Source organism: Anser anser (genome assembly GCF_964211835.1).
Source record: "Anser anser genome assembly, chromosome: Z".
Lineage (NCBI taxonomy): Eukaryota > Metazoa > Chordata > Aves > Anseriformes > Anatidae > Anser > Anser anser.
In genome coordinates, this window is record NC_139723.1 from 83,972,597 (window position 1) to 83,991,479 (window position 18,883).

At 43.3% G+C, this 18,883-nt stretch overlaps 1 protein-coding gene across 7 annotated transcripts in view; it reads left to right on the top strand.

The window, feature by feature from the left end:
* The window catches only part of SETBP1 (SET binding protein 1), a 261,023-nt gene that overhangs the window by 171,374 nt on the left and 70,766 nt on the right, over positions 1-18,883 (top strand). For all 7 annotated transcript variants that reach the window (XM_083818164.1, XM_083818159.1, XM_083818160.1 and 4 more), the window contains one exon: positions 8,105-11,570. In XM_083818164.1, coding sequence (XP_083674290.1) covers positions 8,105-11,570 — 3,466 coding nt within the window. The remainder of the gene's footprint in view (positions 1-8,104; positions 11,571-18,883) is intronic.

Consider the following 18,883-nt stretch of genomic DNA (forward strand, 5'->3'; position numbering starts at 1 on the left):
GCCCTCCGAAATGTGGCGTCGCTCATCATCACCCCAACTAGCATTGCCACCAAAACATTTGTGTCATATGATTATTTTTTGTTGCTCCAAAACTGTAGTGATAGGCTGGTTGAATTTCCCCTGGTGGGAAAGCCTTTGCTAAGGGTGCAGTAGGGTAGTTGGTGAAAGGGTCCAGAAGGACGAGGCACCTCGAGGAGCCAAATACAGGGAATGTTAAGATTAGTCCTTGTAGGAGGGTGTTCAGGTTTAGCCAGGGCTGCCTGTGATGGTGGTGCCACCCAAAATTGCTTTTATAGTCTTGAAAGAGGATTTGCAGGGGAATGTTGGCATCCTCCTGGCCTCAGACACCCCGGTGTATTCCTGGGTGTCTTTCTTCAAACCTGTCTTCCCTAGAGATAGAAATTTGTCATGTGTGACCTGTTTAGGCAGATCTTCCAGAAGGAACGAGCCACCCACATCTTACTGCAGATCAAGTTCATTTTTTCAGGGTGAATTTGCTGAAGGCACAGCTGATGTTGTCTCGACATTGGTGGTGCAGGACTCATCCCTTGACGTAAAGAGGTGGGAGAACACTCCTCTTCTTCAGTATATTTGAACTCTGCTGTGAATTTTCATGAGATTTTACCCAGCTCCGCCAAATAGATGTTCTGGCAGATTTCTGGACTTTGTACTAATGCTGTAGCACATGCAATACTTCATGCTAGACTTTAGTTGCAATCAGGATGCTTTGAAAGAATTAATCTGGCGGTCAGTAACTGCTAAATGAAGTGCATGCTAAAAGAATGATGAGCTAACTGACTGGAGCTCACAGCTTTTATGAGCTTCTCTAAATGCCTGTTTTCAGGTGAATTCAGCATCTCCTTGACATTTAAGGACTCAATTTATAATCAAATTATTTAACTCTAGTGGAAAGAAGCACTGGCCTCAATGGAAAAGCCATCTATAATTTCCCCACCCCTTGGAAATAAATAAATAAATAAAAAGCATTCAGGGTAAAACTGCAATTCCTATAATAAATGAAGGATAAAAGAAATCTTTCAATGCAAATTAAGCGCTGCAGGCTTTTAAAAAAATATAGCAGAAACTTGCAGCGCACAGCTGCTCACATCCTTATTTCCAATTTAGTAACCCAAGACGTGCTGAAGCATTAACGTCCCGGACACCACCGCAGACCTTTCAGAGATGAATACTTCTTACTGCTTGCATTTCTGCAGGGCCAACAGGACCCCATCGACCCTGGGATCCTTCTGCTATTTGATTTTGGCCAAGTCACTGTAAAGGTATACATTGCCCTCAAAGGCTTGAAGGGAAGAGCAGGCTGAGGTAGAAAACTGTGCTTGCAGACCAGGAGGAGTGGGTGGCTATGGCACTTCTGAAGGGATGGAAACACATTTTATATATAAAAATATAAATATATAAAATCTAAAATATATTTATATATATTTCTTCTGTATCGAAGATAAAGCCCTTATATCACTGATGCCATTAAGTTCATTTAACAAGGCTTTTGGACAAATGAAAGCAAAGCAGCTTAGCTAGGCATTTTGCACTGTGAGCCTTGGCTTTGTGGACATAATGTCCAGTTGAAATGCTCACTTAAAACTCTTTGCACTGGCTTGAGGCCAAGCAAAGATCGAACCAGGGTTATTTTGCCAAAACTGTGTTAGTCCCATTGTAGTCCACCTTAGCTGGTCTCTCAATAGTTCTCTCTGCCTAAACTGGGGCGGCAAACTGTGTTATGCTTGTACACGAAATTTAAACTGCATTGTTATGTCAGTGGTGATGGGCTCTTTGTTGGAGATGACAGAAAAATCTCATTGTTTAGAGTTTTCCCAGACTCAGTGCTGAATACAAAGCCCCAAAAAGAGTTGTTTAAACATCTGATAAAGAAAATATGTGTAGAGATGGGCCTATCCCATGAGTAAGGAGTGGATCTGCCCACAGATCCCAATCCTACCTTTATAAATTCACCGTGTTGTTGCATTTTCCCCAAAAAAATCCTCAGTCTCTGGGTTTGGAAATTGGAAGTGTCTTAAATGCAGCTGAAGACTGAAATAGTGTGCATCCGGTTCAAAGCAGTAGCAAAATTAATTTGGAATAACTGTGAAATTTGTGAGTTATTTAGCAAATCGTGATGCTTTAGCAGAAATGCATGGAAAAATAAAATTTGCAACTGTGTGAGTGTCTTTAGACTATTCAGTAATCTCTTTGTATTGTTTTATCTTTTCCTTAAGGATACGTAATGCAAAAGCCCTTGCAACATCTGTTTTATTGGTATTTTTATTAATTTATCTTGACGATGCCCACAGCATGAACAAAAAGGTGCTTATGGCACAGCAGCAAATAACGGGACCATCATTTCCTTGGGAGTTTACCCTCTCTGTATTGATATGATTACACAAATATTTCGGGGAAGACAGAGCTGTGTGGCAATGTCAGTGCAAATCTGGAGGGACCCCCCAGCAGCTTCATTGAAGCTGCTCCTGATTTGTGCCGACTTGCACCACAGTCTGTGATGTTTGTGTTCAGTGAATGGACACAAACAGGTGATGCTTTGCTTTTAATTAACCCACTCCTACCCCGTGCTGTGTCTTGCTCTCAAGTAGTCCCCCTGCAGCTTTGTGTTAATTCCTGCCTCTCTGTCGATTTCTAACAAATGATCCTTGCTCCTGAGAGTGTGGTGGTGTTTGGGCTTTGCGCTGTTGAAGGCTCAGGGTTTCGGGGAAGGAGTGAACTCTGGGAGTTAATGGATTTGATACACTGCTCTGAGAAATCCCCTTTCTTTGGGATGATAATGATGAATTTCATGTTAGTGCCTGTTGACACGTTTTCCATTCATATTTCAATAGGAATTAAAATCCCTACATTGGTTTTGAACTAGCTTCAGTGGGGTTTCTTACAAGACACTGCTGCTGTTTGCCCTTCTAGCAGGTGTCATATGCCAGTTTGTGATCCCTCCTCACTGGTTAGAGTCACCAAGGCCCTAAAGGACTTCCTGAAACCATTTCAGACACTTTACTATTACAAACTGACCTGACTTGATCACAGACCCCTGCTATAAACTGATCGCAAGCTCAAGTGGTAAGTCATCAGGCCAGAGTTAAGTTCCCCTGAACATGGAGTCTCCTACACTTGGCATCTTTTATTTACAGAGCAATGCTACCCCAGGAAGGCTCAGTGCGCTCACCAAAAGATGAGAAATATCTCCAACCTGGAGTTCAAATTATGGGCTTCAAGTGAGCAGTTTTCAGCTGTCCCATTGGGACACAGGAGGAAATGCTCAGTTTCAGTTTTGAGTGAAAGTATGAGCTGAGCTAGGATTATTTATTCATGCATTGGAGAAGGATATCTCAGGTTTTTTCTTCCTCTCAAAGGGTTTTCTTTTCCAGTAACGTGTTTTCATGCATGTCTAGGAAGCAGAAACTGAAAAGAAAGCTTTTCAAGAGGAACAAATTACCTGAAGTTTCTCCTGCTTTTTAGAAATCCATGCGAAGGATGAAAGCAGCATCTGTTTTTTTGTTTTGTTTTGTTTTGTTTTTGTTTTTTTCAGAAAGCAGGTGCCCATTGCATTTTCCACTTACTCTCAGTGCAGCCAAATTTATTCATTCAGTCTTGGAAAATCTCAGTCTGACCTTTTACTAGGCACCACCTACCTTTGCTCTAAATTAGCTAGGTGCAAGGAAGGTCCAGTTTGCATACAACACAGCCACCTTAGCAGAGTGCTGTGCCTGAGCTAAATACTTTCTCTGCATAGCTTGGGAACAACCTCGTGTCCCAGCATCCAGACAACCCAGGTGGCAAGCAGACGACACGCCTGCACACATTGAAGTGGTCACAACCTTACCCCATTGATTTCCAATGAGATGTCAGCTCCTTGTTGCACAATTTGCTACCAAAAATGCATTACAGGATCCTAGATCACACAGAGTTATTGAGCAATGTTTCGCTGAGATTCTTGGCTGCTCGAGAGGCAGGGGTGGCCCTGAGATAAAAGTAAACACTTCCCAAGACTCTGATTCTAAGTGACATTATGCATTTAGGAAAGCCTTTCCTCTTTTTCTTCTTCTTTTTTTTTTAATAATTTTATTTCCAGTCTATGGAGAAGATAACAAAGGATGGTATGTCCCCAGAGCACGCTCTGATGTGTCACTGGATGCCAATCCCCACAGACGCTCCCGATGTTATTAATTTTTAAAACAAACTTGCTGATTGAGGTTCTGACTGTCTTTAAATTGTCTCTACAAGGAGACTGTGTACTAATTAACCCACAGAAACAATCAATGATGTACCTTTTTCAAGTTTCAGGGTGATTAGAATATGAAAATGAAGAGCACAATGGTGCAGATGTTTTAAAATCACAGCAGACAGCAATTAGTGACATGGGAACCAGCTGCTTATCTCTCCAGATAAAGCCTCTTAATAGGGAATTACACTTGAGGAGCCATTACACAGATGGATCTGCGAATGATTTAAAGAGGGGGCGTTGTAGTATTAACTTTGATTTGCAAGCCAGATTCCTGACAAGCTGTGTGTGTGTTACCTCTGGAATAAAGGTGCATTTGGAATAAAAGGGTACCACACCCTGTAAGCAACCATCCTTTTTTTTCAAGTGATAGGTTTCTCCATTTTTTTCCCTATTTATTCTAAATTTTCTATAGATTAGTTTGGATTTTTATTGTTATTTTATTAAGTACTTGATTTGGTTATGGTATCTCCTCCTGCCTTCGGGCTGGAAGCAGCATATAGATTTGGAGAGAAGCTCAGAGGGAACGGGGAGGCAGAGTGAGACATCTAGTAGTTAAATTAAAAGAGTCCTGGAGGGATGGATTCTGCAACTGAGTACTGCTTGCGGAGTAGGGTGCTATTCATCAGGGGACTGATATAAAATGCTTCTCATTTTCACATGCAAGGGTTGTATATCAGAATAAAACTGTAAAGAGGAGTAAGCATATCTGCAAGTGTGGGGATGCACAGGTCTGACGAGGCAGATGAAAGCACACAGTGCCATCTCCTCTGCTCTCTGGATAGTGCACTTCAACTGCTGGTAAATGGGATGTATCCTGCTTGTAGGCCTACCCACAACTGCCTAAGCTTGAGGGATGAAACTCATGAGCTTGTCACTAAAACCATTTCCCTAGTGATAAGAGGATTCATGCTTTATTTTTTTAGTCTACAGTTTAGCATGTACTGGATTATGTTGCTCAAACTCCTTTGCAGTTACAAAAACTGCTAGCTTCCATATGTGTTTTTTTTTTTTTTTTTGTAAGGAAGGATGGGATTATTACCCACTGAGCACTTCATGTAAACTGAATGTCAAGAGAAAATTTGACTAAGTTTGGTGAGAAGTGAAAAATTACAGAGGTTAAGTTACACTTCTGCTAACAGACGAAAGAGCAGGGTCGTGGTCCAGAATGGCTAGCTGCTGAAGGAAATATCTTTTAATAAAAGGCAAGCTACAAATTGAGTCAGGCACTAAGTTTGAAGTATTTTTAGGGTGTTATAAACCAAAAAAAAGTAAACAAAGGTAAATCTTTCTGTTTTCTTGAAAAAGCCTACTATTCTTGGTGCTGGTCTCAGTTCTGCTGCCATAGAAATTCTGTGCAAGTCAAGAGCCCCTTGCCGAGACCTATAGAGCTGTGGTATATTACATTTTCCCAAGAGAATAAAATAATGAATTTCTGTGAAAGGCACCAAGGTACAGGTTTCTGACGGGCCCTGTTCACTCTCATCCTACTGACAGCTCTAGTACCTTCTGCTAGCTCATCTCAGGAGTTAGGTATACTAAACCGGGGCTTCTTTGCCTCTTAGGGTGGTGCTTACCCAGCAGGGAAAGTTGACACCTAAACATTAGGACCGATGGGATCAGACAGCAACCCAGAAGGACACACCAGGAATAAAAGAGGTTTTGCTGCATTACTTTCAACCAAGTTGCCCATGCTTTTAAGTGGACAGTCCCCACTATTCATTCCAGCAAGTGAAACACAACCTGCTGCAGCCGCATGATCTCTGGTTACCATGCTGCAGAAGAATTATTTTGGGGTGACCTGGATGTGTCTGGCAGGGGAGAGCAAATAGTAAATCTGATGCTGGAAGAAGTAGCATGAGGAGACGCAGTGGACTGTTATGTGCTTCAGCAGATACGTAGTTTTGACATCCCGCTTAGGATGGGATCTGTGCAAGATCCTGGCAAGGCCGGGATCTGTGCAGAAGCAGCCTGGCCCTGCCTTGGTGCAGGCCAGGAGAGGCTTCAGCCCTCCATTTCCAGGCCTTTTCCAAGTCAGGGTACGTCAGGAAGAGGATGTTTTCTGTGAGGCACAGCAAGCTATTAAACCTCATCCCGAGGACGTGGAAGTGGGTGGGCTGCATTTTCTCTCGTGTTTTACCAAAGGCAGACATTGGCATCGTGCTTCAGGAGCCGCACGGCCCTGGGCCGCTGCGCGCTGTGTGGCTCGCGTGTGGGAGGCCACTGCGACGAGGGTGAACTGATTCATTCCCCGAGGTCTGTTTATGCTTTCGGCTTTTTTCTCAGGCTGAAAAAAACGGGTGTCACTCACCCGCGACATCTGCAGCTCCACCGCAGCTGCGTGCTTTCATTTTCTCACTCCACAATTCCTGGAAATCTCTGCTTTCCCCAAGCATAGCTGGTCCATATGCACAACAGCTGAGCTATCCACAGGATTTAAGAGTCCCCGATTACTCCTCAGACGATGGACTAGAACAGCTTCATCATTGCTGCCTATTCCAGAAAGGCCACATGCCTGTTTTTATATGCACACTAAGGATATCACATTATCAATTAGCTGATAACATGCAAGTTTATTGGTCACTAAATAAAGTACTGTGGGCTTCAACTCTTTAGCACCTTTAAAATCCCTCCAGAGTTGCCCAAAACTGAAGGAGCTCAGAGCCCTGTTATGCTGATCCCAGAATCTCTGGCAAACACTCCAAGCAGGGATCTAATGTAAGGCTGCTGATAGAATCAATTGTAACACATGTTTGCAGGAATATGAGACGCTAAGCAATTGTTTTCTATTGTTCTTTCCTTGGTTACGCATTTATTTTAAGTCTCTCATCACTTATTTGGAATTCAGAATGGTGTCATCACAGTTTGCTAAGAACAGTTGTTTGTAGTACTAGGTGTACAAAATCAGTTGCACAGTTTGGTCCAGAACTTTACAAAATATAGCACCTAAATGTCACAGGAGAAAACAAATGCCTAGAAGAGGTCAGTTATAGAAAGTAAAATGTTAGTTTGTTTCTTTTAAGACACTTTAGAAAAAGGTACAGGTGTAACAAATATAATTTCTTTATCTGAAGGATGCCTACCAAGAAGAAAAAAAAATGTATAGACTTTCTCTATCTCTATAGAAGTTTTTGGTGTAATTCTGCCCTTACTGTTACCCCTGCAATTTGAAAGGCTGCTGTTGGATCAGAAATCATATTGAAAATGTCTCTTACCAACAATATAAATAGCTGATTATTAAAATGGAAGAATAATAATGCAAATCTTGAACCTACCAAACATACCCAACACACTTGATGCTTATCATTTTTAAACACTGATTTTGTGGGGATGACTTCTATGTGAAAATTAAAGCAAGTAAATTTTTGCAGATTTTGACTTAATGGGGAAGTGAACTCATGGGTTTTTCTCTAGTTTGTTGTAATTTCCTAGATAATTCTGCATTGTTGTTGTTTACAATGGGATTAATTCTGGTCATCAGGTTCTGCAAGGGATTATTTCTAAGGAAAAAGGTTCTCACCAGGAGGCTGAGTTATACCATTCATCCATTGAAAAGGAATATTTTACTTGTGTTTTAAATTAAAAATCAATAGAAGATGTTTCCTCAGCAATTTAGCATTTATAGAAGTATTTCTATTGTTTTTAGAATGGCAAAACAAAACAAAACTTGTTTACAGTGCATGAATCTAAAAACAAATTTGACTTAAGCATAAGAACATTTTATAAAGGCTGCTAATCCTTATGAGGACCTCAGCTTAGAGGAGTTATCATTCACTGTATAATGAAAGAGCTGCAAACAGTGGTTATGACTGGACTGATAAACTAACTTTTTTCCTATTTTTGTTTTCTTCTACCTTTCAGGTATATGACAGGCCACAAAAACATTCTGCTCTGCACTATGATCCAGGCCTCCAACAAGACTTCACCAGTGACACCTTAAAATCAAAGCACCAGCAGAAAAGTAGCAACCAGCACCATCTTGACTGGTCAGCAAACTCCGATACTGGATCCACTTCTCAAAGTTGCTTCATCAACACAGAACCCAGTCGAGAAGCAGTTAGTGCCACCAAGGTCACCTCTCCAGAGCCAGGAGTTTCCTTCAGCAAATCCCAAGCAAAGAAGTCCTGTGCCAGCAGCACATGGGGGCAGCTGTCGGCCAGCAGCAAAGAGCTTGCCATCTGCAGTGCAGTCCCATCACCCAACAACATCAGTGCAGCCGCCCAGCCAAGCAGTGCTTCTGAGTGCAACGGGCTGTTGCCTCTTGGTGATCAAGAGGGAGGTGTGCAGCTGGAGGCCCCTGATCAGCCTGCTGGGAGTACAAAGAAGAAGTCCAGCAAAAAGGACTTGATAAGTCAAACCATCCAAACTGCAGACATCGAATGGGTGAAGAGTGCTCAGAAAGCATTTGATAGCAAATCCCATGACAGCATGGAAGGAAAAAAGGAGTCTTACTCGATGGACACTGTGTTGGATGCATCACCCTCAAAGCAGAATCCCACTTCTGCTAGCAGTTGTGAAAGTGACACCAGTCATGTACGAATTACTATCCCAATAAAGTCTCCGACAACAGATTCATCTGGCCACAAAAGGAAAAAAAGGCAATCTACAAAATCTTCCATGGAGAAAACTATCCAGGAGAAAAGCCTGCCTTCTGCACTTGCTATGAGCAGTGAAGTAGCAAACAGGACTAGCTCTCATTCAGAGGGGAGTAAAAAAGATCTTCGAGCCACAAAGCCAGGGAAAGTGATTGAAAATGAGTCCCCCTTAGTAGCTATTGACAGCAGTGTGCTTACTGACAAAGCTTCCCCCAACAGTGCCACCCGACTCAGAAAACCTGTAGCTGTGACACCCACTCTCCTATCCACCGATCTTCCCACAGCTAGCAAATTATCTGAGGTCCAGCACCCCAAACTTGCAGCTAAGCGGCGATGGACCTGCAGCAAACCTAAATCTATCCTTCGGGAGACCTCCATGACAGCATCGGAGAAGCTGATGGTGGAGCCTCCTTCAGCCTATCCCATCACACCATCTAGCCCTCTGTATACCAATACAGACAGTCTTACTGTGATCACACCTGTCAAGAAAAAAAGAGGACGACCAAAGAAACAGCCTTTGCTCACTGTTGAAACCATTCATGAGGGAACCTCTACCAGCCCAGTGAGTCCAATCAATCGTGAATTTCCAGGAACAAAGAAAAGGAAGAGGAGACGTAATCTGGCCAAGTTAGCCCAGATGGTCCCAGGAGAGGACAAGTCCGTCAGTGAACTCAAGTTTCACAAAAAGGTCGGGAAGCTTGGGGTCTTGGATAAGAAGACTATCAAGACCATTAACAAGATGAAGACCCTCAAGAGGAAGAATATTCTCAATCAGATCTTGTCCTCCTGCTCCAGCAGCATAGCTCTGAAAGCGAAAGTCCAGCCACCATCTAGTGCTGGGCCAACAACCATTGATGCCAGGCTAGGGAAGCAGATCAATGTCAGCAAGAGGGGGACTATCTACATTGGTAAAAAACGGGGCAGGAAGCCAAGAGCAGAGCTGCAGCCTCAACCAGAAGAACCTAAGACAGCCATCAAGCACTCAAGGCCTGTTTCCAGCCAGCCAGAAAACCCAGCAGTGCCTTCCAACCTGCAGTCACTTGTGGCATCGTCACCAGCAGCTATTCATCCGCTTTCGACACAGTTAGTGGGGACTAATGGCAACCTTAGCCCTGCAAGTACTGAAACAAATTTTTCAGAGTTAAAAACTATGCCAAATCTTCAACCTATCAGTGCTCTTCCTACAAAAACCCAGAAAGGAATGCACAGTGGAACTTGGAAGCTGTCTCCACCCAGGTTAATGGCTAATTCACCTTCCCACCTCTGTGAAATAGGTTCTCTGAAAGAAGTCACGCTGTCGCCAGTGAGCGAGTCTCACAGTGAGGAAACCATACCAAGTGACAGCGGGATAGGTACAGACAACAACAGCACTTCTGACCAAGCCGAGAAAAGCTCAGAATCCCGCCGGAGATACTCCTTTGATTTCTGCAGCCTGGACAATCCAGAGGCTATCCCATCCGACACCAGCACAAAGAACAGGCATGGTCACCGGCAGAAACATCTCATTGTGGATAACTTTCTCTCTCATGAGAGCATTAAAAAGCCAAAGCACAAGAGGAAAAGGAAAAGCCTGCAGAACAGAGATGACCTCCAGTTTCTGGCAGACCTTGAGGAACTCATCAATAAGTTTCAAGTGTTCAGGATTTCCCATCGAAGTTACACATTTTATCATGAAAATCCATATCCCAGCATCTTCAGGATTAATTTTGATCACTACTATCCTGTGCCATATATCCAGTATGACCCATTGCTCTATCTTCGCAGGACCTCTGACATGAAGTCTAAGAAGAAGCGTGGTAGACCTGCCAAAACCAATGACACCATGACAAAGGTGCCTTTTTTACAAGGGTTCGGTTACCCTATTCCCAGTGGGAGTTACTATGCACCCTATGGAATGCCTTACACATCAATGCCTATGATGAATCTTGGTTACTATGGTCAGTATCCAGCTCCTTTGTACCTGTCTCACACGCTCGGAGCGGCTTCCCCATTTATGAGACCTACCGTGCCCCCACCCCAATTCCATGCAAGCTCTCATATGAAGATGTCCACCACTGCCAAGCATAAAACAAAACACGGAGTGCACCTACAAACACCTGTGGGAATGGGCCTTGGAGACATGCAGTCCTCTTTGGCTCCTCCAAAGGTCGGAGGAACAAGCCTTTCAAGTGGCCGACTTCACAAAAGGAAACACAAACATAAGCACAAGCATAAGGATGAGCGGATATTGGGGACGCATGAAGATCTGAGTGGTCTCTTTGCTAGCAAGTCCACTAGCTTCTCCAGCCATGCGATCAATGAAAGACTAAGTGGCTCAGATAAAGATCTGTCCTTGCTCAATGAGAAAAGCAAGCATAAGGAGAAGCAGAAGCACCAACATTGTGAAACTGGGCACAAAGGCTCAAAGAGTAACTTCGAAGTGGATACGCTGTCTACGTTATCACTTTCTGATGCCCAGCAGTGGACGCAGAGTAAAGATAAAACTGACTCAAGCAATGATCCCATTGACTCTTGCACAAAAAGATACTCTGGTAATACTGAGAGTAATGCAAGATCAGAGTCCCTGGACATGTTTGGTGAAATGAATTCCTCAAGTGAGAAGCGGGACAACGATGCAAGTGGGAATAAAAGAAGAAGCTTTGAAGGGTTTGGAACTTACAGGGAAAAGGACATTCAGCCCTTCAGGACAAATAGGAAGGACAGAAGTAATTATGATTCTTCGGCCTCTTCAGGTAAGCTCCATTTTATTCTATTTTACCTTACAACATTTTCATTTTAATGCTGAACAGAGGGACTTGCTGTTTCCAACAACTATGTTTGAGTCACTAACTTCTCTGGATTTTTTGTAATTGAATCCTGTTTTGGTCACGTGTTAAGCCAAAACCTTTAGAAGTATTTGAGTTGTTATACAGATTTTTTTTTAATAAATATTTCTCTTGCCTTTGTGTATTTATCCTTGCTTGAATCAAAAATCCTCCAAAAATCTAGCCATTGTGCTCTGCAACAACAGCAATTGCAAAGCCTGTTGGAAAAGCAGTCAACCCTCTTTTTGGGATCTGATGTCTCGAGGTGGTGGTCATTGCCCAGCCTTTGGGAGTACAGCCACGGTACTGAGCAGTCTTCACTCTGGCCCAAAGTGTACAAAATCCATATGATGATGGGCTGGGCAAGTCGTGGGGGAAGCTGTGGGTCAATGTCCGATGCCTGGTGTGGTGTACTGGTGGTCCAGAGGGACCCATCACAGCGATGGCAGTGCTGAATATATGGAGACCCTGTATAAAATCCTTGTGTAAATTTGTCACTTCCAGTTGGCAGGTGTGGTGTAAGGTAATTATCTTGAGCATCAAGTGGCTGTGGGAGGGACTGATGTCATTGAAACAATAAACCCTAGCCAATTGACTCTGAAGAGTTTGAGGATGCATGACTTGGAAATACAAGATGGGTATATAGGAAGCTCTTTTGGATGCTCAGGACATCTGTTCCTCTCCCGCAGAGTTGGGGGAAAGGAATCTGAATCCTGTCTGAAAGACTGAATTGTACTTTACAATAAGGAGCTGCATTTGTGATGACACAGAGGCAGGTGTTTCTCTGCAATATAAATGAATTTAGCTTGGGAGCAAGCCCAGAGCCCCTGCACCATCAGATATTTATCACAAAGCAGATTTCACACTTGGTTCTGGAAAAGGGTGAGCTTTACTGAACCAACCAACAATGGATGGGATTCTGATGTGCTAAAAAAGAGCTTCAGAGAAACATAATTCATTGCCTCCAAAAGGAAAAGAGAATCAGCAGAGAACATAGAGGGAGCAGGGAATTTGTATAACCTGCCAATGTGAGGCTCTTAAGTTTTTTATTGACTTGTAGCTGATTGATATCCAAGGTCTGCTCATACTTAAGCTACCTAGACATTTCCATTTCCTTCACTGAGACCAGGATCTGTGCTATTATAATGAAAAGCAGTCTAAAATGAGCTTATCCTATGGAAATGTTCCCATTCACGATATTACATTATATCAGAGCAGTTGTGACACCCAGAAAATAGACACTTGGAAACATAGGAAGGAGACTGAATTTAGTCCCTGGCTACGTCAGGGTTGCTACATGCCTGTCAAATAACAAAATTATTCTCCAGCAAGCAATGTGGTGGCTATTGCAGTAAAGTTGTGTCCTAGCAAACACAGGTTAAAAGTCTTCAGAATTTTTTACAGGGCTTTTTTGCAGTTGTTCACTGAAAGTTACTGATTTCACAGTCTGATAACAGTTGGATTTGTAGCCTTTCCCTTCTGAGAAGATGTTCGCCAAGCCTGTTTTCCCAATTTAACATATTTCACTTAGGCACAGCAGATTGTCAAGAAAAAATTCTCAGCACTGGTGAACCCAAACGAGTTTCCAAATTAGGGGCATAATCCCCACCAGGCTGATTTGGAAATAGAATTTGTTAAGAAAAAGTCTATTTCCTGTCATTTTCCTTCTGTTTATTGTCCATGACAATAAAAACATAAGATGGAGTGGTAGAAATTACAATAGGAGCTTCATCAGATTTGCTGTTTAAACTCATAAAACTGGTTCTCATTTAAACCAGAATTATTATTTTTATTTATTTTTTGTTCTTTATGATTACAACTGCACACCATTCCCCATGACCTAATCCATCGAGTCACAGATTATGAACTGGTTTCTTCAAGCTATTTCTGTCAAGCTGTTATTTAGATGGAAAAATCATCAGCAGTTAACTAAGCAGAGCCAGCTAACCAGAGCCATACCTTGCACTACAAGGAAAAATACTAAAACTAAACAACTCTGCCAAGAAAAGCCTGGAGCCAAGACTGCTCATTAAAGCCTAGGAACATCTGTCTGCTTATGACTGTCTAAGATCTCCGTGCAGCTTTTTTCCTCTCTGCCTTTGACCTTCACTGGGATTCCCAACAGAGGTCCATACTTGAGTCTAGCCGTAGCTATTAACTGGTTTCCACTGAGGAGGGATTAAACTTTTCCATGATAACCTTGGCCTTCTTTCTCCTAATTCACCTTGCATTTCCCTGAGGTGGCTAAACAGCGATTGTCTAATCATAAAAATAAAAGGTAAAAGGGAGGGAAAAAAAAAAAAAAGTGCCCTATGAGAACACAGCTCTGTCCCAGGAGGCAATTCTGTAGCCTGATTGTTCCTGCCATCCCATATTTGTCATCCTTCACAATTGGTCTCACAATATAAAAGTAATATATAACAGAGATAAGAGGAGACATCCTGAATATTCAGGTGAAAGCTGGAAATAGATTTATATCATCATTTCAGTGTTTATCTTTACTGCATGGGTATTTTGGCATGCTAAGGAATGCCATTTGCAACTTCATGGTGTGTTGCTGGAGATGAAATATGGAGCAAAACCCACCCACCCTGTGTAGAAATATCTGCGATAAGAGCGATGAGAGGACCATTTAGTGCTCTTCAACATTTAGGCTTTGCAGTTAGCTTCTCTGTAGTGTGCTGGTGCAGGTACTGTGGTATTGTTGCTATTTTTATCATTATTACCCGTGTTATAACTGCACTGCAACTGCACAGAATAGCCAGTTCTGAAAAGTTCAGCATTCCCTGATGCTATGCATCGGTGATGCATGTGGTAGCAAACAGCCCTGCAATATAACCCTAAAGCCTGCATGTAATTTTGTGACCTAGAAAGGTTAGGAAAAGCCACTACACTTGCTTTCTGGAGGAGATGGAAATCTCTACAAAAGGGCCAGGTCCCATGCAGGAAGTGCCATCAGCCACCTTGCTTGGCAGCAGCAAGCTTCTCCTTTCTCTGCACGGCACCAGCTTGGGCCATCCCTGGGCATTCTCTAGAGGGGACCTTGTGAGCTCTGACTCATTTGGCACGTCTTGGGACCTCCTGAGGGTAAACGTGCAGTGTAAGTGCAGGTGGCTGTTCTCCACATGCACTGCCTGTTTCTCCACCATTGCTCTGGAGATCCTTTTCATAAACAATGGTTAATAACTCTTCCCCTTCCTTTCCATCCACTCCCTGTGACCTATTTCTTCCTACTGCATTTTTCAGAAATTCCTATTTTTTTTCAAGATCCTTGTACTCCCCCAACCTTTCTGTATTTAAAAAGACTGGTTAATGGTACCAAAATGAACACTACTTGCTTATTTGGATGCTGCAGATGACTACTTGGTGGCATTGCTCAGGCTTATAGGCAAGGATGCTGCAGGTGCTTCAGACCCTGCCCTGCCACAGCCTGTACTGTCACTCAGGCACGTCCTAAAGAGATCTTTCCAGCTGTGTTGTGCAATAAGCCTTGGAGTTGACTCTCTCCCTCTGCTCTGCACAACCAGAGGTGCACCTCATGCATTTGCAACACGCTCTGTTGTCCCTCTGGCACTCTGTGACCCGAGGCGCTGTGCACAGCTGGATGGCTGAGCCTTTCATCTGCTCACCGGTTGATGCTAAAGCCCCAGCTGAGGGACCAAGGGAGAGGCCACAGATTGGTGACACAGCTGCGCTGGGGAGACTGAGAGCAAAGCTGTGTTTGAAAGAGGTCCTCATGGCAAATTCCTCAGCTTCCTGGCATGTCAGCCTGCTACACTTTCATACGTGATACTGAAGAAGAGGCTTGAATTGCTGATGAGCAGTCTTAATGCTGTAACTTGTGCCTTGGAAAAGAGTAGGAATTGTTGGCATTCCGGGCTGCAAACCCACACTGCTGGCACCTCGCACTTGTTGAACCTCATTAAGTTCACGTGGGCCCAATTCTCAACCTTGCCCAGGTCCCTCTGGATGGCATCCCTTCCTTCTGTTGTATCACTGCACCACTTGGCTTGGTGTCATCTGCAAACTTGCTGAGGGTGCACTCGATCCCACTGTTTCTGTCACTGATAAAGATATACAAGCAAAGGGTGTCTTGCTTGCATGTTAGACATCATGGCTGAAAGATCAGCTAATAAGTACATGGGTTTCATCACATATAGCACAGACAACATGCACAGTAAATTTACAGGAATATAAAGTTAATCCTACTCAGCTATTAGGAAGGTAGTAACCATCAGTCTCTGAATGCTGGATAGTTAGCATGACAAACATGCTTTACAAGTTAATGTTTAACTTCCCTACAAGCCCCCCAACCATTCCAGCCCTGAGGTCCAGCAGTGAATTAATTTCTTCTGACTTGACCTTTTCTTCTCAGCTAGTCTGTACAGTGTTGGTTTAAGGCTGAAGGAAATTCACCAGCAAGTAGTGTTTGGCCCTAAGACTTGAGGGGAGAATAGGGGCTGTGCCACATGTATGTACATACACACCAAACCACATTCAGTAAATGCACAACTCTATGCTGCGATTACTTGAAGTTGTTTTTAATGTCTTTATCTTGAAAATGTCCTTGTTCCTGTTAAAAAGCCTTAAGTTGGTTGATTAAGCCTTCCAAAGAAAGAGTAGGAGGAATGCTGGAAGAGAGGAGAAGTGACAATCAAGTGGATGAACAGCATTCATCTGATGTCAGTACTAACGTACTTATAAGTAACCACACGCTGCTGAGGAGTGCCATTTATCCAGATGAGATTTCTTCCCTGACAAAACTCCCCTCTACGGCTCAGTTTTCTGCTGGAATGGGCCATTTCCACGCAGCACAGAATAAATCTCTGGTCATCCTCTCTCAGAAGTCAAATGTTTTATTGTGATTTAAAACAGGACTTGCTATGAGCAAAAACAAGCATGGTGAAATATTAGCAAAGCCACCATGAGGGTTTTCTTGTTGTTGTTTCAGAAACAGCATATGCACTTCTAGACCATTATTATGAAGCTTTAGTCACCCAAAGTTTTACTGCTTTTCAGTAGCGGGTAAAATTCTTTCTTCTGAATCTATAAGGACAACCAAGACAAATAAGAGTAGTCAACTGTCTTAGTAATAAAACTTTGCTTATTTTTTTGTATATTATTTTCCATTAATAATATTTTTATAGATCCAGAGTTACAGCATTGGTTCATTATTCGGCAGTGAATATATTATTTCAGGAATAGTGGAAATGGGTCCAACACTATATTTGATGAAAGCTTTCTCATTTGGCCATCCCAGAGACATGCTATGAATGTCTGTCCTGACCAGGTCTTGTGTGTATGCTCATGGATGCACCTTTACATACTGGGACAAATGGGGAGAAAGTATAATTAGGGGAATGAACAAATTTCATCAAATATCAATTCAAACACATGCATAAAGTCACCTTCCTTTCTTCAGTAGCAAGATTTGACTCGATGGTATCTAGGTGGTACGTGGCAGTGCGTGCACAGATGCAGAGGCGGGCTGATGTGTGGAGTGGGGTTTGGAGACCCATCTTACATATCGTAGTTTTCTCTCATGACTCCAGAAAATATCTAAACAGGATTAAACCTCAGGGTCTGTCTTGGAAAGGGGGATAAAAGCAGTATCCTGATGCAGAGACCCATGGTGAGTACTTGAAGTGGATGGGAGAAGAGCCAGGCGCGAACTTCAATTGCCAGGGATGTGTGGAGCATTCGTCACCCTTCCTCTTCCCAGGTCAGCTTCTGCCATGGTTTCCTCTGACACCCCAGGCTCCTACACAGCTTCAGGCAGCTGCAGCAGTTTTCCAGACCCAGTGCCAGTGGGGGGTTGTTCCCTCCCCCTGTGTCGGGTGGGGAGGGACAGGCCCTGTAGAGTTACAGGGTGAGTGTTTATACCATCTGGCCCATAAAACCCAGCACTGGAGCTTTACAAAATCCCATTATTTGTAAATACAATTACATTCATAAAAACATCTGTTTGGGCCCCTGGATGCTTGAGTGTACAACCCAAACTACTGAAATGACCTCTGGAAGTGCTATCCAGCCCCCCTAGGAGAAATGTCCTTCTTGTTGTTTTCCGCCAGTCGTGCGGAGAGGAGGCCAAAGTGGTGTGGCTGTTGCTCCATCCTGCCCACGGCAGTTCCTAGAGGAATGGGCTGCTGAGGGAAGACAAGAATGATGGGGAAAACAAGTCAAAGTTTTCCTTGAAAGTGCTTTGACCAAGGCATTTGAAATACAGCGGGTTTTGCTGTCGTTGTTGTTTAACACTGCCACTTGCTTACTGTGCTGCTTCCAATGTTTGCACTGACCACAGAGAGAAGAAACAAGAGGGAAGCTGGAGTGGGAGAGGGAGCCGGAGTATTTACCACCCAACCAATCTTTTATTTCCTCTCTTAATGATTGTATGTTTATTGTGCTGCCTGAGGCTCAGTACAAAGTCTTTTGGACGAGCAGTGAATTAATCAAATTAAATGCTGTGACCCCTTTGCTTTCTGGGAGTGTTACAAGCCTCCCAGAACCCTGCCTAATTTCTGCCTCTCACTTTTCTCTCTGTCCAACAGTCAAGCAGTTCTTCCTTTGCAACTTGGCTGCTCCCAGCTATTTATCTTCACTCTTTCTGGCCAATGCCAGAATGTCTTGTTTGAAGTTTTTATTTAGACCACTGCTGGTTTATGGAATTGTGCAGATTCCACGTTGGGTGTGCAGCAGCTTCACGTCAGACACAATTGGCTTCTGCTGGGCTCTTGGCTTTAAAAGGCAATAAAGAATCAAGGCCTGATTCTCTTCTTGTCCCCGCATAAATCAAATGTCTCTCCATTGAAGTCGGTGAAGTTGACTTCAACCCCAAAGGAGAGAAGTTTCTGTTGTGGCAAAACGAGGCTGTGGGGCTGGGAAGCCTCCCGTTGGTGGCCAAAGTCCATGCGGCTGGGCTCTACCTGTCCTGTCCCATGGAAACTCCTGCAACCAGCCTCAGTTTGGCATCTGTAGAGAAGATTTCATTAGCCCAGAGGGAGAGGACCGGCTAGGATTTTGACAGTGGGTACTTGTTTAAGTTGCAGCATTAAGAAGCGTTAGAAGCAAAAAGTATGTGATGTAGCTCTGGACTATACCTGCTATAAAAGCATATTATTTCTCACTTGAAGGCACTGATAATCTAAGTACAAGGCAAGAGGTCTGTTCAGATCCATGGAGGATGTAAAACAAAGCAATTGCTCTATCTTCACTATTAACCTGCCTGTCACTGTGATACAAAT